The following is a 22,759-nucleotide window of genomic DNA, read 5'->3' on the forward strand; positions in this document are numbered from 1 at the left end:
AGGTATTTTGTTATAGCAACACAAAATAGACTTGAACTAGCTATGACCCACAGAATGGACCAACAAAATGTAATCAGAAGTGACTTGTATAATTGGAAGTCTTTGCCCTGGATTTCATTCTGCCTTCTTGCTAGTTGAGCATCTCTGGACAGTACAAATCCAGGGAACCCAACTGGTTCCTTGGATTACTCCATGGATATATACATTAACCTTTGAATGACTGAACTTGGGAAAAAAACAAACTTGTCTGTCTTGTTTCTGTGGCAAGTAAGAACTTACAGTATCTTACTGCAAATAATAAGTAAGATATTATTTCTTTTTCTCATAAGCTCCAACAAGAATCTTCTACCCACTACACAATTTAGATTTACTAAGTCAATGTAAAAGTCAAAGTAATGGAGCTGAGTATTGTGGCACATACCTGTAATCCTAGTACTCTGGAGGCTAAATTTTAGGCAGAAGGATCATGAGCTTGAGGCAGGCTTAGACTACACAGTGAGACTGTGTGTCAAAAAGCTAAAAAGAAAAGGGTGGGTGGGGGGAAGGCACATCAACGTAATTAAGTAACATTTATTTTACATAAAACAATTTTCAAAGAATACATTTAAAAACAATCTAGATACTGATTTGATATCATTACAAAAAATTGAGAGGCACAATTGTAGTATTCAAATAAATTGTGAGGGGTAGTAGAGGTGGGGGCTGTGACACTGTCCATAGTATTTCTTGGGCACTAGAGACTCTAATGTATTAGAGTCTTTGCAGGAGTAGTGCACTTTCTTTTAGTAAATCACATAAAATATATACTTTCATACTGAAAGTGTTACTGTATTGTCACTTTCAATTACTTATAAAAACTTCATCTTGAATTGCACAAAAGTTCTCTTTAAAATCAGTAATTCCCAGATGACAGGGCTTCGAACTCAACATCTAAATAATTCATTACAAATTCATTAGGTTTACATTTCTTCATAGACCAAAAAAAAATCCATGAAGAATTTACATTATTCAAGTGGGATATTTTAAAATTTCTCATAGGAAAATAGGTTTACACATTTGTCTCTAGTCATCTAAACTTGTCTTTCTAGTTTAAAATAAATCACCGGGTATTGAGAGTTCAATTAAGAGTACCTAGCTATACCACAGTACAATGTGGATGTGTTTACATTAATTCATTTTGTGTGTGTGTTATCTTACTGTAGTATCAAATTATCAAAAAGGCACATGGGTACATTCTTCCAAACAGTTTTGGTCTTTTAAGAAAAATCACACGTTTAAGAGCAGTGATTTCAATCATGTTAAAAACAAAAATACTAAGCAAATTCATTTCTTAATCCAGATGATACGGAATCCATGACATCTCTGCAGGCACTTCATTTTCCATAGAACTTCTTGTTGAGCAGGTATATGAGAAGGTTGACATTCACTTTAACCTTTTCGAACATTTTCATCACAGATACTCCTTCATATTGCATCTGGAGCAAATCCTGAAACCGGAGGAAACAGCATGGAATCTCAACTTTGACATTCTGCACATTTTGCAAGTAGAATTTATCTGGTGACAAGAGACTCAATTGGTCTAATGACCTAGATGGAGAGTGGCATTCTTAAATTTTAGTGAGCCCTGGAATCATCTGATTAAAAATATAGTTTAGGATAGGTGCTGGAGGCTCATGCCTGTCATCCTAGCTATGTTAAGAGGCTGAGATCTGAGAATCATAATTTGAAGTCAGCCCAAGCAAGAAAAGTCTGTGAGACTCTCATCTCTAGTTAATCACAGAATGACTAAATTGGAGCTGTAGATCAAGTGGTAGAGCACTAGCCTTGAGCAAAAGAGCTCAGGGACAGTGCCTAGGCTCCAAGATCAAGCCTAGCACACATACAAAATTGCTCATAGCTTAGTTAAAACTCAGATTTCTCAGCCCCCATAGATTCTCATTTTTACCATCTTCCCAGTTTTTGATGATATTGGTGATCAGGGTGCCACACTTTGAGAATCATTCCCTAGATGAAGGAAAGTAGGATTCTAAACCATAAATGGGAGAATGGTAGCTCAGTTGGCGAAGCATTTGCCTAGCATGAAGGAGGGTCCTGAGTTTCATCCCAACTACTGCAAAAATAAAAGAAAACAAAAACAAAAATAAAAGGACTACATGAAAGAAAATAATTCCCATCAATTATCATATATACATATATATATATAAAATTATAATTTTCAGTTGCAAAAGCTCAACTTAGCTGGGTGCCAGTGGCTTACACCTGTAATCCTAGCTTCTCAGGAGGCTGAGATCTGGGGATAATGGTTCAAAGCCAGCCCAGACAGGAAAAGTCTGTGAGACTCTTATTTCCAATAAACCACCAGAAAGCCGGAAGTGGTGTTGTGGCTTAAGTGGTAGAGTGCTCAGCTTGAGCTGAAGAGCTCAGGGACAGCGCCCAGGCCCACAGTTCAAGCCCCACGACTGACCAAAAAAAAAAAAGCTCAACTTTTCCACTGAGATCGAGCATTTTCTTTTAGAGCAGCTGTATTTTCTAAAGTTAAATGGACAAACAAGACCACTTGTTGGAGAGCAAACTAATACTGTAAGTCTATTGATTAATTTTGTTATTTGTGAAATACTTAAATATTTGTATATATTGTATAGTTTTGGGGATTTGGTGTTTGAACTCAAGGCCTCATCCTTGCATGGCTTGCTTGCTCAGCTAGCTCTCTAGTACTTCAGCCATGTCTTCAGTCTAGCTTTTTGCTGGTCATTTTGAAGATGAAATGTTAGTGCTTTTTTTTTTTTCCCTTGTCCAGTCTGGCTTTGAACCATGATCCTCTGGATCTAAACCTTATGCGTAGCTAGTATTTCAGGCATGTGATACTGGTGCCTACTCTAAAGTCCATTTTAGAATACAGGAATAGAAGCATGTATATTTTATAAACAGATACATATGCGTGGGGATGAGGACACTATATACAGATGAAAATAATGATCACAGTTTACAGACCATTGTGTCAAGCAATTCCTTACAGATCCAGATTACTTTTACTCCTGTATTGAAAATAAGGCCTTATTCCCAGGCTTTAATTGCTATGATATGGACAAAGGAAGTCAACTTTCTAATACAAATAACTGGGTCTCACCAGTCATATGCATGAGATTGAGCAGCAACATTTTCCCCTATAGCAAACCACAGACAAAAAAAAAAAAAAGGCTTCCCCAGGTAGAAGGCTTCATTCCTGAATTATTCCAGACTAAGATTAGCTCTGGGAATTTCTTTAGTGCCAGTTCTTAGGTCTTGAACTCAGGGCCTGAGCATTGTCCCTAAGCTTCTTTTGCTAGCACTCTACTACTTGAGTGACAATTTCACTTCTGGCTTTTTGGTAGTTTTTTTTGGAGATAAGAGTCTCACAAACTTTCCTACCTGGGATGGTTTCAAACCCTGATCATCAGATCTCAGCCTCCTGAGTGGCATGAGGCACTAGTTCCTAATGATACCTGAGGGCTATGTTAAACCAACCACTTGCAGAGATGGGGTCATCTGTGAGAGAACTGGGGCTCTTGCCAGCTTCCCCTTCTTCTTCCTCAGTCATTCTCCCTTCCCTAGCCCCAAACTGTTTGTAACTGCAATCCTGGTTAGCCTTCCTAAAATCCACTGAGCTTTCTGCAAAGAAAATGTGTGGCAAGCACCAACCTCAGGAAATGACACAGTACAAGAAGGGCAAGGATCCTGTGCCCGGGAAAAGTGGTGATGTGACAGGAAGCAGAGTGGATACAGAGCAGGATAAGCCAATTTCTGGAGGTGGGGGGAGAAGTTCGAACTACAAAGATATAATGAGGCTGATGATGTTGAGCTCAACTGCACATCTCAAAGAATTATAAGCCTTTTGCTGTGTATGACAAACCTACAACCAGCATTATACCTAATGGTGAAAAGCTAAAGCCATTTCCTCTAAAGGCAGGAATGAGATGTAAAACTCTCCCTCTTTGTAGATGACATGATCTTGTATTAAAGAATCCCATGGACTCCATTCCCAAGTTACTTGAGCTGATTCAAAACTTTGACAAAATAACAGGGTATAAAATTAACCCTCAAAAATCAATGGCTTTTCTATATGCCAACAATGCGACGAGCACGGCTGAAATCAGGAAAGCAACTCTTTTTTGTTGTTGTTGTTGGTCTTAGGGCCTGAACTCTGGGCCTGGGCGCTGTCCCTCAGCTCTTCAGCTCAAGGCAAGTGCTCTACCACTTCCGTTTTCTGGTAGTTTATTGCAGATAAGAGTCTACAGATTTTCCTGCCCTGGCTGGCTGTGAACTGTGATTCTTAAATCTCAGCCTCCTGAGTAGCTAGGATTACAGGTGTGAGCCACCGGTGCCCAGCGAGCAACTCCTTTTGTGATAGCGCCACAAAAAATAAAATACCTAGGAGTTAACTTAACTAAAGAAGGACCTTTCTTTAAAAACCTGAAAAAGGAAATTAAAGCAGAACTAAGGAAGCAGAAAAACCTCCCATGCTCCTGGATTGGGAGGATTAACATCATGAAAATGGGAATACTGCCAAAGGCTATTTATAAATTCAGTGCGATACCTGTCAATATCCAACCTCATTCTTCAATGAAATAGAAGAAGCAATCCAAAAATTCATATGGAACAATAAAAGACCCTGAATAGCAAAAACAATCCTTAGCAGAAAGAACAGTGCTGGAGGAATATCAATACCAATACCAATTTGGTATTGATATTCAAACTCTACAACAAAGCCATGGTAATCAAAACAGCTTGGTACTGGCACAAGAACAGACCTGAGGACCAATAGAATAGAATTGAAGACCCAGAAATGAACCCAGAGATCTATAGCCACCTAGTCTTTGATAAGGGAGCTAAAAAAAATATAATGAAGCCAGGTGCTGGTGGCTCACGCCCGTAATCCTAGCTAGTCAGGAGGCTGAGATCTGAGGATCATGATTCAAAGCCAGTCCGGGCAGGAAAAGTCTGTGAGACTCTTATCTCCATTAAACTACTCAGAAGAAGTAAATAGAGGTTCCCTATTTAGAAGTCATCTCTGGGAATTCAAAGTGCTCTGAGAAGGAAATTGGAACTATCAAGATTAAGTTTGAAAAGGTGTGTAACTGACCAGCGCAGAAGCGGCCTGAGGTACCAGTGTCGGACCTGATCGTTGCGAACAGAGAAACTGCCAAGCTGGGAGCTTGCATAAAGATCCCACCCCCACCCCTCATTCTCCATCTGAGCAGAGAGGCTCCATCCCGCCAAAGCCACTCGGCCCCACGGTGGGAACCCCAGAGCTATGGGGGACGCCTAGAGAACACCAGAGCAGAAGACCTGCAAGGAACTGGTGCTGATCCAGAGAGCGCAGAGACAAACCTCAGCGCTCAGAACCTGCACGGAGGACGCATCCCCACCCCTCGGGTGGAGGCCGGAGGCCCATCCTGGGGGCGTGGACCCGAACAGCATCAACTGAGGCAGAGACAGAAGAGAAACACGCAGAGCCACCACTGCCCAGCCCATCCCACAACCACCTCAACTGAACTCTGCAATGGCAACCAATGACCTACATCACACAGAAACAACAACTAGCTCCAGGGTGAGTACCCCGCAGGGGACAGTGTATCCCTCAAGGGAGACCAGAGCTGGTGGGAATCTCCAGACCCTGACCCAGACCCCTACCCCAACACCTGGACCACAGGACCCACTAAAACTGGGAACAGTTCGAGAGTGCCACCAGGCTGTGGAGCACACTCAACTGGCCAGGCTAGAGTAAGAGCGCCTCTGGAAGGGAGCCTAAACGCCCAAGCCAGGAACGGCGCCCCTGGGTCAAGACACCTAACAGTGGAAATTTGAACTGTGTACCCCTGGCTGCGTAACCTAGGCGGTATTCACAGCAGTACAGGTCCCACCTGCGCGCCCCAGGCCGGGGGCTGGAACCAGGCCTGGGGATCCGGTGCCTTAGCAACACAACCAACTCCTCCCAACTGAAGTCAAAAGCTGAGCATACGCCTCAGCAGAGGGGAGAAAAACAGGGAACTGCATCCCCTGGGAATCACGCCTGTGACAGCAAAAGACCTGAAGGCTCAGGACAAGAGAAGCCCAAACCCCACCAGAACCCAACCCATATATTCTAGGCTGGGAATTGGACAACACAGGGTGCCAGCACCTGATAATAGTCGGGAGCTCAGGCTGGTAAGGTGGCTCAGCAGTAGAGTGCTTGTCTTGGGCACCATGAGGCCCTGGATCTGATTCCTCAGCACCACATAAGGAGAAAGGGCCAGAAATGGTGCTGTGGCTCAAATAGTAGGGTGCCAGCCTTGAGCTGAAGAGCTGAGGGACAGCGCCCAAGCACAGAGTTCAAGCCCACAACCTGCCCTCCCTCCCTCCCCCCCAAAAAAATCAGGAGCCCATAGCAGACTCAGTATCTGGGAGAGTGCATCCAGCACATCCGATCTCACCAAGAGCACCTGTAGGAGCAAACCGGAGCAATCTAGGCTGTTCAACCTTTCTAAAGGTGGGAACTGCCAGTGATTTACAGCAGAGAGCTGAGAACCCTATGTGGGTCAGACCAGCAGCTGGAGGTCAGCCCCCAACAGAACCAAGATCAGGTACAGACTCTCTCTACCAGCACAGAAACAGCAACTAAGCAAAGACAGACACCTACTGACCAAAACAAAATTTCACATTAATATAATCCCTGAATCCCCATGCGAAAATCATAGAGAAAAATTACAAGGTTTATCAACACCCAGGACAGCAAGCTATCCCCAAAAGCCAGCAGCCACCCAGGGGAGAGCCCCAGTGGGAGCAAAGCAGGAATGGAAGACAAAAGCTACATCCAAGAGATGGTGGAGGCAATGACTCAAGAAATACAGTGAGAAATAGACCAGAAATTGAAAGAAACATGGTCGAAATATTGAAAGAGATGCAGGATATCAAACAGGAGATGCATGCAAAAATAGAGGCAACACACACCTCACTAAGAGGTGAGATTAGTGCCAAAAATAGAGGCAGTACACACCTCATTAAGAGGTGAGATTAGTACTTTGAGAACCAACATCCAATCCATAAAGGAGTCCATTTCCTCCATGCAAACCACAATGGAAGCCACAGTTAACAGAGTGAATGAAATGGAATGTAGAGTGTCAGATACAGAAGACAGAATACACCAACTGGACTAAAAATGACAGATATGGAAAAATCACTTAAATTATGCCAAAGGGAAATTCAAGAGCAAGCGGATAGTGCCAAGAAATTTAACCTTCATATAATTGGAGTGGATGAAGGTGAGGAATATCAAAGCAACACCTATTCAGCAAGATAATCGGTGAAAATTTTCCCCATCTCAAAAAAGGACATCTTATCTACATAACAGAAGCACATAAAACACCTAACAAGCAAGATCCCAGGAGAAACACTTCTAGACACATTATAGTAAAAATGATAGATCTGAATAATAAGGAAACAATCTTGCATGCAGCAAAAATGAAGAAGGAGTTATACTACAATGGGAAAAAAATAGAATCACTGCATATCTCTCCACACAAACACTGAATGCAAGAAAAGCCTGGGAAAGCACCATACGAGCCCTGAGAGCCAATAACTGCCAACCCAGACTGATAGACCTGGTAAAGCTAGCATTCACATTCGATGGAGAACTGAAAATTTTTAATAGCAAAGAAAAACAATGAATACATAAACATTAAGCCAGCATTACAAAGAATACTAAGAGGGGGAACACAACCTGAAGAAAGCAACCAGAACTGGGACCTGAACCCAGACAGGCATTAATAGAAGTCTAACTGAGCAAGCACAGGAGGAAAGGAAAGAAGAAAAATTTAGGAAAACAGGGAATGACAGGGACAATGCATCTCTCTATACTATCTCTTAATATTAATGGGCTTAATTTGCCAATCAAAAGAAAAAGAACTGCAGATTGGATCAGAAAACATGACCCATCCATCTGTTACCTTCAGGAGACCCACCTCTCAGCCAAACATACAAACAAACTCAGAGTGAAGGGTTGGAAAAGGATCTACCAATCAAATGCCCCCAGTAAGAAAGCAGGTGTAGCAATCCTGATATCTGACAAAATAAACTTTTCATTAAAATCAATACACTACATATTAATACAGGGAACAATCCAAGAGGAGGATATTACCATCATCAACTTATATTCCCCAAACACTGGTACACCCAAATATGTTAACCAAATACTCTCAAACTTACAGAATAAAATAGATCCCAATACAATAATACTAGGAGACTTTAACACCCCACTCTCACCAAAGGACAGGTCTACCAACCAGAGGACTGGCAAAGAAGCTACCGAATTAAGTGAGGCCATACTTCAAGCAGAACTAACTGACATCTACTGAGTATTTCACCCTAAAACAACACAGTACACGTTCTTCTCATCAGCTCATGGAACCTTCTCCAAAATAGACCATATCATAGTTCATGCAAGGAACTTAGCAAATACAAGGGGATGACATAATCCCCTATATCCTATCTGTCCACAGTGGAATCAAGCTAGTTCTCAATAACAAAGCATACCACAGAAATTACTCAAATACATGGAAATTGAACAGCACACTTCTAAGCAATGCCTGGGTATTGGAAAAGATCAAAGAAGAAATTAAAACATTCCTACAACTCAATGATAATGAAAACACATCACAAAGAAACTTGTGGGACACAGCAAAAGCAGTCCTGAGGGGCAAATTTATTGCCCTCAGTGCCCACATCAAGAAAATAGAGACAGACCAAGTAAATAATCTCATGTTGCAATTAAAACAGCTAGAAAAACATGAAAAAATAGAACCTAAAGTTACTAGACGGAGCCAGATAACCAATCTAAGAACGGAGATTAATGAAATAGAGAATTGGAGAATCATAGCCAAAATTAACCAAACAAAAGCTGGTTCTTTGAAAAAATAAACAAAATTGATGGACCATTGGCAAGATTAAAAAAAGAGGGGAAACCCATATTAACAGGATTAGGGATGCCACGGGAAAAATCACAACAGGTATCCAAGATATCCAAACAATTTTAACGGACTACTTTCAAAAGTTATACTCTCTAAAGAAAGAAAACCTGGCTGAAATGGATGCATTTTTAGAGAAATACAAGTTGCCGAAACTGAGCAAAGAAGTAAATCAATTAAATAAGCCAATATCCTACAACGAGATACAGGAAGCAATCATAAATCTTCTAACAAAGAAAAGCCCAGGACCAGATGGATTCACAACAGAATTCTATAAGACCTTTGAGGAAGAACTAATACCCATAACTCCTCAAGCTCTTCAGAGAAACAGAGAAGGAGGGAGCCATCACAAACTCATTCTACGATGCCAATATCACACTCATCCCCAAACCAGGCAAAGACCAAATAAAAAAAGAGAATTACAGGCCAATTTCCTTGATGAACACAGATGCAAAGATCCTTAACAAAATTCTAGCTAACAGAATCTAGAAACACATAAAAAAAATCATACAGTACGACCAGGTAGGCTTCATCCCAGAGATGCAGGGATGGTTTAACATAGGTAAGTCAATAAATGTAATCCAACACATCAACAGAAGGTCAAGAATCACATGATTATCTCCACAGATGCAGAAAAGGCCTTTGCTAAAATTCAACATTCATTCATGCTAAAAGCTCTGGAGAAAATAGGAATAGAAGGAACATTTTTTTAAACTTAAAAGCCATTTACGACAGACCAATAGCCAATATTATACTTAATGGGGAAAAGCTACAACCAATTCTGCTAAAATCAGGAACAAGGCAAGGATGCCCACTGTCTCCACTCCTCTTCAATATAGTCCTGGAACCCTTAGCCAGGGCAATAAGGCAAGAAAAAGACATTAAAGGGATCCGCATAGGGAAAGAAGTTAAACTATCCCTTCACGATCCCAAAAACTCCATCCCCAAACTCTTAGAAATCATAAATCACTCTGGCAAAGTAGCAGGATACAAAATCAACCCACAAAAATCAGTCGCCTTCCTGTGCACGGACAATGTACAAGCAGAGAGGGAAATAAAGGGAGCAACCCCATTCACAATAACCTCTCCCCAAATAAAATATTTAGGAATTAACCTAACCAAAGATGTAAAAGAACTACTTAATGAAAACTATAAAAAGTTAAAGAAAGAAATTACAGAAGACACTAGGATAGGCAGACAATATAGTGAAAATGGCAATACTGCCAAAATTAATACACAAATTCAATGCAATTCCTATTAAAATCCCAATGACATACATCTCTGAAATGCAGAAAACAATCTAAAAATTCATATGGAACAAAAAAAGACCTAGAATAGCCAAAACAATTCTAGGGAATAAAGACAACATGGGAGGGATATCCATGCCGAACTTCAAACTCTACTATAGAGCCATAATAACAAAGACAGCATGGTACTGGTACAAAAACAGACCCGAAGACCAATGGAATAGAATAGAAGATCCAGAAATAAATCCACATGCTTACAGTCAGCTGATATTTGACAAAGGGTGCCAAAGACATACAATGGAAGAAACACACTGGTGCTGGGAGTACTGGACAGCTACATGCAGAAGACTAAAAGTGGACCCCAGCCTATCACCATGCACCAACATCAACTCAAAATGGATTAAAGATCTTAACATTAAACCTGAATCTCTGAAACTACTGCAGGACAGAGTAGGAGAGACACTTGAACTTATAGGTACAGGAAGGAACTTCCTGAACAGAGTCCCAGGGTTACAACAAATTGGAGAGAGACTCGACAAATGGGACTACCTTAAAATAAAAAGTTTCTACACAGCTAAAGCTATCCTAACCAAGCTAGAAAGACAACCAAGTAATTGGGAAAAAATATTTACCAGCAATATAGCAGACAAGGAGTTAATATCCAGTATATATAGGGAACTCAAGAAACTAATCCCTCCCAAACCTAACAAACCAATTACTAAATGGGCAAGGGAACTAAAGAGAGACTTCTCAGATGAAGAGATAAAAATGGCAAATGAGGAAATGTTCACCACCCCTGGTTGTGAAGGAAATGCAAATAAAGACAACCCTGAGATACCACCTTACCCCAGTCAGAATGTCCCACATCCTCAAGTCAGCCAACCACAAATGCTGGAGGGGATGCAGAGAAAGAGGAACCTTATTACACTGCTGGTGGGAATGTACACTTATACAACCACTTTGGAAAGCAGTCTTGAGGGTCCTCAGAAAGCTAAATATTGACCTCCCTTATGACCCAGTCATACTGCTTGTAGGCATCTAAACTGGACAACAGGAACCAGTATACAAGGACACATGCACCTCCACATTTATTGCAGCACTGTTCACAATAGCCAGGATATGGAAACAACCCAGATGTCCCACCACAGATGAATGGATCCAAAAATTGTGGTATCTATACACAATGGAATATTATGCAGCCATTAGTAATGACAAAATAATGGCATTTGCAAGGAAATGGATGGAGCTAGAAGAAATCATGTTGAGCGAGGTAAGCCAAGAGCAAAGAGACAAATGGCACATAGTCTCCCTGATAAGTGCATGTTAAATCCAAAATGTCTGGTGATATGACAAAATTAACAGGACTTAAGAAACAAAGAACTTCCACTCATCTGGTCGAATCACTACTAAATAACCCTATGCTGCTGATCACATGTATGGTATATATGTGTACACTGGAGGGGAACCAGGAAGATGACACAGAACTAGAAGGAATCAGGGAAAAACATACAACAGCAGGACCATCAGCTGTACAGGACATTGACCAAAATGAACTAAGCAACTTAATGGCAGCAATGGGAGGGAGGGAACAAATGGGAAAGAGGGAACAGCTGATGCTATGCAAAACAAAAGAAATGTAGATACCACCCAATGTGGAAGAAATAACTGTATCACAAAGCTCATAGAACTCATAAATGTTATAGACTGTGATAGACAATTTGCTCCAGGAAAGTTAGAATGTGTTTGTGACTTTAGCTGAGCATCACTATCCCACAATACTGTGAAATTTGGGAAATGATGTAACTACTTAATCAGAATAAAAAATTTGAAAAAAAAAATAAACTACTCAGAAAACCAGAAGTGGCGCTATGGCTCAAGTGGTAGAGCATTAGCCTTGAGCTGAATTGATGAAGGACAGCACCCAGGCCCCAGAGTTCAAGCCCTAAGACTGACAAAAAAAAGAATGGAAGAAAGACAGCCTCTCCAGTAAATGGTGCTGGCAAAATTGGTTAAACATCTGTAGAAAACTTGCACCAGAATCAGCTCCAAATGGATCAAAGACTTCAAAGTAAAAGCAGACACCCTGAAAACATTATAGGAAGGAATAGGAGAAACTCTAGAACACCTTGGCACAGGCCGAAATTTTCTTAATAAAGACCCAGAAACAACAAATCAAAGAAAGGTTGGACAAATGGGATTTCATGAAACTGCAGAGCTTCTGCATGGCAAAGGATATAGCTTGTAAGATCAATAGAAAGCCTATAGATTGGGAGAAGATCCTCACTAACCATACAACGGACAAGGGCCTCGTACCTAAAATGTACTTAGAACTTAAAAGATTAAATCCCCCAAAACAAATTCTCAAAGAAACAACTGCTCGATTAATAAGTGGGCTAAAGACTTAAAGAGGAAATAAGAATGGCCAATAGACACATGAAGAAATGCTCAACTTCTCTAGTCATAAAACAAATGCAAATCAAAACAACATTGAGATTCCACCTCACCCCAGTCAGAATAGCTGTAATAATCAAGAAATCTAATAACAACAGATGCTGGAGGGGATGTGACTAAAAGAGAACCCTACTGCATTGTTGGTGGAATGTAAACTTGTTTTAGAAAGCAGTATGGAGATTCCTCAAAAGACTCCACATAGAGCTCCCCCTATGACCCAGCAATCCCACTTTTGGGCCTTACCCAAATGATCACAAACAAGGCCATACTAAAGCTACCAGCACAACTATGTTTATCGCAGCATTATTCACCATAGCTAAGATATGGAACCAACGTAGATGCCCCTCAGTAGATGAATGGATCAAGAAAATATGTCATATATATATGTGTATATATACATATATATATATATATATAAATAAATAAATAAAATGGAATTCTATGCCTCCATCAGAAAGAATGACACTGCCCCATTTTCTAGGAAATGGGAAAGATTTGGAACAAATCATATTAAGTAAAGTAAGTCAAGCTCATAGAAACATAGGTGCCATGGTTATCTGCAATAACTAGTATATGTCTAGGACAAGCAGAAAAGGTCAAAAGCTAGGTACATATGACCATATAAGATGATGCTAAGTGAAATGAACCCCAAGATAGTGACACAAGAGGTTTTATCTTTGTTGCTGTTGTTTTTAATGTACTTATAATATACTGTGTGATTATTTTTGTTTCTTTTGTATGTTCTTCCCCCATGGTATAACCCGTTTTCACTGTATTTGATTCCTGTGCGCTGCATCTTTTTTTTTCCTGTATTTTTAATATATATTTTTATTGTAAAGATACTGTACAGAGGGGTTTCAGATACATGAGTGAGGTAATGAGTGAATTTCCTATTGAGCATTGTTACTCCCTCCTTTATATTTCCCCCAACTTCCCTTCTCCAAAGTTATAAAGTTCGTTTTCAACATACCGTCTTATTGTTACAATAGGTTATTCTGTATCCTTATTTCAGCATTTTGTTATTTCCCTTTCCTTCTCCAAATTAGAAAATTGTACACACAAGATACAGGGCACCAGAATCAAATACAGTGACATTAGAGGCACAACTATGCTTATCGCAACATTATTCACCATAGCTAAGATATGGACCGATGCAGATGCTCCTTAGTAGATGAATGGATCAAGAAAATGTGGTGCGCGCGCGCGTGCGCGCGCACACACACACACACACACACACACACACACACACACACACACACACACACACACACACACACACACACACACAATGGAATTCTATGCCTCCATCAGAAAGAATGACATCGTCCCATTTGTTAGGAAATGGAAAGACTTGGAAAAAATCACATTAAGTGAAGTAAGCTGGGCCCAAAGAAACATAGGTCCCAAGGTTTCCCTTACCTGCAATAACTAGTATATGTCTAGGACAAGCAGAGAGGTCAAAAGCTATGCTAAGATAATGCTAAGTGAATATAAGATAATGCTAAGTGAAATGAACCCCAAGATAAGGACACAAGGTTTTATCTTTGTTGCTGTTCTTTCCTTCCTTCCTTCCTTCCTTCTTTCTTCTTCCTTTCTCTTTCTTCCTTTCTCTCTTTCATCCTTTCTTTTTCTTTCTTTTCTTTCTCTCTTTCTTCTTTCTCTCTTTCTTCTTTATCTCTTCTTTCTCTCTTCTTTCTTTCTCTCCTTTCTTTCTCTTCTTTCTCTTTCTCTCTCTTTTCTTTCTTTCCTTCCTTTCTTTCTTTCTTTCCTTTCTTTCTTTCCTTCCTTCCTTTCTTTCTTTCTTTCTTTCTTTCTTTCTGTTTGTTGTGGGGCCTGAACTATGGGCCTGGGCACTGTCCCTCACACAGGGCCATTTCTGGCTTTTTCTGGTTATGTGGTGCTGAGGAATCAAACCCAGAGCCTCATACATGCAAGGCAAGCACTCTACTACTAAGCCACGTTCCCAGCCCTGTCTTGTTCTTCTTAATGTACTTAAAATGTATTATGTGATTTTTTTTGTATGTTTTTCCCCTGAATCTTGTATATACATTTTTCTATTTGGGGAGGGGAAGGGAAATAACAAAACGCTGAAACAAAGATACAGGTTGACCCATTATAACAATGAGATATACTATGTTGAAAGTGAACTTTACAATTTTGGGTGGGGAGGGAGGAGTTGTGGAGGTGGGGCAGGAAGGGATGGTAGGGGAAAAACAAAGGAGGGGGTAACAATGCTCCATAGGAAATGTACTCATTACCTTTCTCAAGTAACTGTAACCCCTCTGTATAGTGTCTTTACAATAACCATATATATATTAAAAAAAGAAATATAAGCCTTTGGATCTGGGAGGAGATAAGAAGAGAAAGAGGCAAAATGATCCTATTCTAAGTTCCAATTTGTTAAGACAGTAAAATCATGAGGTCAAAAGAAAACAAAACACTAACATTTACTAATGTTTTCATAATCACAGCACTTTTTAGTTTCTTTTTTCCTGAATGCTCAATTTACTCCCTTACCTCAGTATTCTTATGGAACCCATTGAGGTCCCATTTTCTTTTTTGAGCTTATAAAGACTGCTAGACAGAAAAGCAGGGCTCTGGCTTCCTCCCATGAGGGCAAGTAATTTCAGGGTGCTGAGCCATGGGCTGAACTGGCTGGCAGTGTGGCCAGATCTTACATCACGACTGAGGGCTCAGCCAGATAGTTCACACAGACACAACAGAGGACCTGGGGGCTTTTTCACAGATGTCTTGAGACCCAAGCAAATAGCTATTGTGTAAAAAGCATTATATAAGAAGGAAAAGCTCAGCAGGGCGCTGATGGCTCATGAGTGTAATCCCAGGCTGAGATCTGAGGACTGCAGTTCAAAGCCAGGCTGAGGGGCTGGGAAGGTGGTTCAGTGGTTGAGTGTTTGCCTTGCATGCATGAGGCCCTGGGTTTGATTCCTCAGCATCACATAAGCAGAAAAAGCCCAAGTGGTCCTGTGGCTCAAGTGGTAGAGCGCTAGCCTTGAGCTGAAGAGCTGAGGGACAGTGCCCCCCATGACTGACCAAAAAAAAAAAAAAGAAAGAAAGAAAAAAAAGAAAAAGACAGCCTGAGCAGGAAAGTGTGTGAGACACTCATCTCCAATTAACCCCCAGAAAACTGGAAGTGGAGCTGTGGCTCAAAGTAGTAGAGCACTAGCCTTAGCAAAAGAGCTCATGGAGAGCGCCCGAGACCTGAGTTGAAGACCCATGACAGATTGAGAAAAAAAAAAAAGGACAAGCTCTGTTATTTCCAATCTTGTTGTAGAGGTGAAGGGTGGATAAACATTTTAGTGCACACCCTACCTCAATCTTTCTTTTTTTTCTTGACTTGGAAGTCTTTTATTCAAATATGATTGGTTTCAATGTGTATTTGAAACAAAAAAAAATAGGGATAATTTACATTATCCATTTTTCTTTTTTCTTTTTTTTTGGTCGGTCATGAGGCCTGAATTCTGGTATTACTGGCGTGAGCCTGTGTTTTAGATAATGTCTTCCACTCTTGTCATTTTTAACAAATAGATTTAAGAGATGGATGCAAATACTAGGTGTCAGTGGCTCATACCTATAATCCTAGCTACTCAGAAGGCTGAGGTCTGAGGATTGTGGTTTGAAACCAGCCTGGGCTCAAGAGTCTGTAAGACTCTTGCTGTGGCTTAGTGGTAGAATGTTAGCCTTGAGTAAAAAACTCAGGGACAGTGCCTAGGCTCTGAGTTCCAGCCCCAGTACAGGTATGCATGTGCAAACATTCTCTCTGTCTCTGTCTCTGTCTCTCTCTCTCTCTCTCACACACACACATACACACACACATGTAGGAGAGAGAAAAAAAGGAAAAACAGATTCAAGAAAATTCCAGCCAGGCACCGGTGGCTCACACCTGTAATCCTAGCTACTCAGGAGACTGAGATATGAGGATCACAGTTCAAAGCCAGCCTGGGCAGGAAACTCCGTGAGACTCTTATCTCCAATAAACCATTAGAAAACTGGAAGTGGTGCTGTGGCTCAAGCGACAGAGTGTTCGCCTTGAGCTGAAGAGCACAGGGAAAATGCCCAGACCCAGAGTTTAAGCCCCACGACTGACAAAAAAAAAAAAAAAAAGGAAAAAAAGAAAAAAAAAGAAAATTCCATGTTGGTATATATATATTGTCTTAGAGAAGGAAATGCAAATTTCCACCAAATACTATTTTCTAGTCTTTATTTTATGTCTTTTTGGGCACTATTAAATCCCTTTTGTTTAAACCCCAAATAGAAACATGGCTTAGAAAAACTTACTACTATGGTTTACCTTCTAAGTACATCTTAAGTTCCAACAACTTGAAAAAAACTCACAGCTTTTAAAATACCTCTGACACTTAAAATGAACATGTAAGCCACTGTTGCCTAACTCCATCTGTAATTTTAGTTATTCAGGAGGCGAGATCTGAGAATTGTAGTTTGAAGCCAACCTAGGCAGTAAAGTGGATGAGACTTTTATCTCCAATTAAACACCAAAAGCTAGAAGTGGAGTTTAGCTCAAGGGGTAGAGTGGCAAAACTAAAAGGACAGCACCCAGGCTCTGAGTACAAGCCCTTGTATTGGCACAACCAAACCAAACCAAACCAAAAACACACTGGCAAATAAGGCTTATATCAGTGGTCTGCTAAATATTACTGTTGCCATGACTGGTGGGTGCTATCATACCATTCATGTAAAACATACCCGTCTGTAGCAATCCCACTCACCTGAATATTGAGTTGTACTTTTTCCATCTCTACACCGAGGACTTTAGATCTGACGTCAAAGATGCCCACATCTTCGGTAGCCATGATATCAAATGTAATATTCTTAAACCTAGTACAGAAAGGAACAGTCACAAAGGTAGAATTACATACATACTCGGATATAAGCTCATAGAATGAAATACACTCATAGAATGCCAGCTTAACATGTGAACAGCCTGTTGGAAAAATCCTAAGGAAGACACTAAACAGTGACACCATTTTTCTACTCTGTTCCCCCAAAACCAGCCTGCCCTCAGGCCTGGCTTCAATACCACTAAGCCTAGGAACCCTCCTCGTTGAGGGGTGCAGCTCTCACAGTGCTGAATAGGGGCTTTTCACAGAGGGAATAAACAGTGTGGCCTTTGCTATTAAGAGAATCAAATATACTTGGAAACAGGATGGTCATAGAACATGAGAGCTAAATATTGAACTAGGCTGCTATCAGGCCATCCCCTAATCTTGTACATGGTAACTTTTTTAATTTTTGTTTTTGGTGCCAGTCCTACAGCTTGAACTCAGGATCTAAGCCTTGTCCCTGAGCTTTTTTGCTCAAGGGTACCATTCTACCACTTGGGCCACAGCTCTACTTCTGGCTTTCTTCTTCTTCTTCTTCTTCTTTTGGTGCTTAATTGGAGATAAAGAGTCTCATGAACTTTTGCCCAGGCTGGTTTTGAAGTGAGATCCTCAGACCTCAGCTTCCTGAGGAGCTAGGATTGTAGGCATGAGTCACCAGAGCCTGGCTTGTACATGGTATCTTTTATAGAAACTTCTAAAAAGGAAGAAGCTCTTTCTCTAAGCCTGTAGTTAGGAGGTTTCTTGGCCTCAGCAGCTTTGAAGCCAGGACCAAGGGCAGATGGGAATTAGTCAGGAGGCCAATGCAATGAGCTGACTTCTGAGACTAGGACCCAGAGTCCAAGCCCATGATCCCTTGCAGGGGAGCAGTAGCTGGTGCCTGATGGTGCTGTGGGGAAGGTTTGGTCCCCTCCTCCAGTTTGGATTCACATTCACTGTTGGGAGTTGGCTGGGCCCCAGGGCTTAGCAGCCTGTGACTTTGGAATTAGAAAAGTCTGCTTCGCAACTGAAGATAACTCATTTAACATGGCCAAAAGACAGCCTTTCATTCTCCCTGCTATGACTCAGCTTGTTCCCTGGGTACACACACAGTGGATGAACCACCAGAAAGAAACATAGAACCTCTTGATCCATATTTCACACAACCAGACAGTATGGCTGCTGAGAGCCTAAGGGAAGACTAGTGACAACAGTTCATGGATTCCTCCCTGGCCTCTGTAACCAAGGGGATCTCTCTCTCAAAGGCAAGGGGCCCGGAGGAATGCTGAGGCAGACCGTGTGCGTGTGGATGTGTATGCTTCACTTACTGGTTTGTCAGAAGATCATCTATCTCCAGCAGGACGCCTTTCTCCTGCAGCTTGGCGGCGGTGTATCTCACTGGCTTGGCTCTCTTTGTGCCTTTGGGCTCTGCCTTTACATCTAGTTTAATTGATCTCCGAGAATTCCTGACAAAATAAGAGTACATCCATCACCTGTTACTATGCTGCTTCTGAGAGCGCAATAGCCACACCTAGAGTGATGCATTTTTGCCACGCTTGGTCCCCTTGTGATGAACCTGTACTGTTTCATTTTGTGACAAAAGGTAAGGATTTTACTCACTGCAGTAACTATTTGGGGAGAGGATTTCCCAAGTGACTGAGATTTGTGTTACAGACTAATTAAACAAAAAAAATTTTTTTTTTTTTTTTTTTACCAATACTGAGGCTTGAACATTCCTGCTTAGATTTATCACTCAAGGCTTGCACTCTACCAATTGAACAACACCTCCTGTCTAGCATTTTGCTGGTTAATTGGATAACAGTCACTGGATTTATCTGCCCAGACTGGCTTCAAAATGGTTTGCACCACTGAAACAGACAGACTAATAATTTTAATAAAACTCATATTCTGAGCCACACACCAGAGGTGCATGCCTATAATTCTAGCTATTGAAGAGGCTGAAGATCTGAGGATTGCAGTATGAAGCCAGCCCAGGCAGGAATGTTCATGTATCTATCAGCTCCAATTTAGCAACAAAAAAGTCAGAAGTGGAGCTGTGGCTCAAGTGATAAGAGTGGTAGCCTTGAGCAAAAAACAGCTTAGGGACAACACTTAGGCTCTGAGTTCAAGCCCCAGGACTGGTGCACGCGCACGCGCATACCCCTCCCCCCCCCCCCCCCCCCCAGTAACAAAACCATACACTCTGTATTCTCAGTCATGTGGTACTAAGTAACTATATTTGAAGTCATTTTGTAAGCAGTTTTGGAGAAATTACATAAACTTTACATTCCTGAGAGAAGGTAGTTTTACTAGGACTGTGTAACTTATTTAACAAACACCATGTGGCTGGCTCTATTCTAGGCATTTGTTGCATTTATAAAATTAGCATTTCCATCATACTCTGAAATTAACAAATTTCTTGGCCACAAATTAATTCATTTAGCTTTCATAACAATGCTTGTAGAGGCTGGTATTTTGTGTGTGTGTGTGTTTATACTGGTACTGAGGCTTGAACTTAGGACTTTGCATTCTCATTTTTTGCTGAAGGCTGGTACACTACCACTTGAGTCATACCTCTGGTGCATTATTTTTGCTGGTTAACTGAAGTCTCTTGGACTTTTCTATTGGGGTGAGCTTCAAACCACAGTCCTTAGATGTCAGGCCCCTGGGTAGCTAGGATGATGGGTGCAACAACTGGCTAGGAACTATTCCCTCCCTTCCCCCCACCTTCCTTTTCTTTCCTTTCCTACTTTCATTCCTCCCTCCTGCCCTCCCTCCCCTTCCTTCCTTCCCTCCCTCCCCTCCCTTCCTTCCCTTCCTTCCTTCCCTCCCTCCCTCCTTCCTTCCTTCCTTCCTTCCTTCCTTCCTTCCTTCCTTCCTGTCCCTTTCTTTTTCTCTCCTCTCTCTTTCTTTCTATCTCTGTGATACTACTAGGATTTGAACTGAGAACCTAATGCTCTTGCTTGGCTTTTTACTCAAGAATGGCTTTACCATTTGAGCCACAGCTACACTTGCAGGTTTTTTGCTGAGTAATTGGAGATAAGAGTCTTGCAGTTTTTTTTTTTCTGCCTGGGTTGGCTTTGAACTGTGATCCTCAGATATCAGCCTGAGTAACTAGGGTTATAGGCTAGAACCCAGCACTAAGCTAGAAAGTGGTACTTCTAATCCCATTTTAAGATGAAAACAATTGAGGTTCTGAACACGTTCAAGATCACGTAAGAGGATCAGAAAGCATATACATACTGCCTGACTGTAGAGTTTGTACAAAATGCCCCAAGTCTCTTCAATTTTGGAAAGCACATTGCTCTCAATGATTTCTATTGAAAATCAGCTAAAATATCCATTTTCCCAGTTTAAATATGCATACAAAGCTTGCATGCAAGTGAATGCAAGTTCACAATGAGTGGTGTACAAATCAATGAGGTTTACATTTGGTTATGCGCCTCTATCAGATCTGTGACTAATGCAATTGATTTTTCCATACTGAATCATTTCCTACTGCCAACTTAGTGAGTAGGATTATATGAAAATATTGTATTACATAGTTAAGAGGGTAATTAAAATTTCATTAGCATCGATCCTTGTCTGGTGACAAGAATAAGTATGAGCAGAGGTTCTTCATTCAAAGTCACCATATTGTGTATAAAACTATAAAATATATAAGCTCATTTATAACAGCTAGTAGCCAAAATTCTACCTGTGTCTATAATAACATTTTAAAACTTCAAAGCAATTTTAAATCCTTTAGTTGTTCTGTGAAATTAGCAAATATCTGGCATTATCTAACATTTCATAAACAAGACTAGAATCTATCTATCACCTATCTATCTATCTATCTATCTATCTATCTATCTATCTATCTATCTATCTATCTATCTATCTATCTACCTAGCTAGCTAACTATATAAAATAAATGGTATTTTAAACCATCTTCAATTATACAAGGCAAGATAATAATTTGTGTTTTCTTTTGTAGCTTTTTTTTCTTTTTTTTTCCCCAGGGCTGAGGACCGAACCCAGGGCCTTGCGCGCACCGGACGGGTGCCCTTCCGCTGGGCTAAACCCCCAGCCCCTAATTTGTGTTTTCTTAAATGTTACTTTTTTTTCCAGTTCTGGAGCTTGAACTCAGGGCCTGGGCTCTGTCCCTGAGCTTCAGCACCACTTCAAGCTTTTTCTGTTTATGTGGTACTGAAACCCAGGGCTTCATGCATGCAAGGCAAGCACTCTACCACTAAGCTACATTCCCAGACCTAAATGTTACTGTTATTTGCTGAAAATTGTAATGACAATAGGGAAGTAAAAAGTTGCTAAATTCATTTCTGACTTCTTAGCTCACAATGGCTAATAACAAAATTGAGACTCTAGGTTTTGGCTGTACAAGAGAGTAAAAGGTTTGTATCCCTACCCAACCAACCCACCCACACAGCAGAATTCCCACACGAGCCAGGACGTTACAGATGAACATGACCTCCTTTTCACTTACTTCCTTTTCAGGTTATCTAAACAAGTCTTTATGTAGGTGTCATAATAATTAATCTGTTCCTCATAAAATGTTGCCTTCTCATTAAGTGCATTCAGAGTCTGCTGAAGTTTTGCCAATTCAGCCTTCCGAAGCGTGCGATGGATTCTTTGATTTCGAATATCCTAAAACAATAAGTAGCAGCTATAATAACAGGTGTAGGTAAAATTTTGCTTTATGAGATCAATTTAGGACAATAAAGAAAGTATTAATCTTCCATTGTTGTGACTTTTAGCTTAAAGTATCATATTATAAAACATCTTAATATACATATATACACATATATATGTGTATATACATATATATAAATTACTTGTCTTTTTTTTATAGTCACTGAAACTTGCTAAGGTTTATTTTTCTGTTGATGGACAAAGAAAAGCAAATTAAGAATAACCAAACAGTTTAAGGAAAAGCCAGGTTTTAGGACACAAAGAAGATCTTAGCAGGACACATGTGATTTCTTCAGACTATTTTGAATTGAAAAAGATTAATGCATACTTGCTTATTTCTCCTTCACAATAATGACACACTTTTATCTGGTACATAGTTCTTGAGATCTGAAAAACCAACAGCTGGGCTCTCAAGATTGAAAGCTATAGCACTGACAGTTTTCATAGCCCTCCATTTCTCTGTTTTCCACATCTGTGAGTTTTCTCAAATGTGGACTGAAAGTATTCAGGGAAAAAAGAAGCTATCTGTAGAACACGTATAGATTTTTGTTACTATTCT

The 22,759-nt window shown here is 40.6% G+C and overlaps 1 protein-coding gene across 1 annotated transcript in view; it reads right to left on the minus strand.

The window, feature by feature from the left end:
- Positions 1-550: 550 nt before the first annotated feature.
- Positions 551-22,759, minus strand: part of LOC138834381 (ras GTPase-activating-like protein IQGAP2) — a 257,374-nt gene continuing 235,165 nt past the window's right edge. The window contains exons 33-36 of the mRNA XM_070033008.1: positions 21,995-22,155; positions 18,840-18,977; positions 17,422-17,530; positions 551-1,487 (exon numbers count right to left, since the gene is read on the minus strand). Coding sequence (XP_069889109.1) covers positions 1,374-1,487; positions 17,422-17,530; positions 18,840-18,977; positions 21,995-22,155 — 522 coding nt within the window. The 3' untranslated portion in view covers positions 551-1,373. The remainder of the gene's footprint in view (positions 1,488-17,421; positions 17,531-18,839; positions 18,978-21,994; positions 22,156-22,759) is intronic.

The sequence above is a fragment of the Dipodomys merriami genome, unplaced genomic scaffold, assembly GCF_024711535.1.
Source record: "Dipodomys merriami isolate MVZ:Mamm:240054 unplaced genomic scaffold, mDipMer1.0.p SCAF_213, whole genome shotgun sequence".
Lineage (NCBI taxonomy): Eukaryota > Metazoa > Chordata > Mammalia > Rodentia > Heteromyidae > Dipodomys > Dipodomys merriami.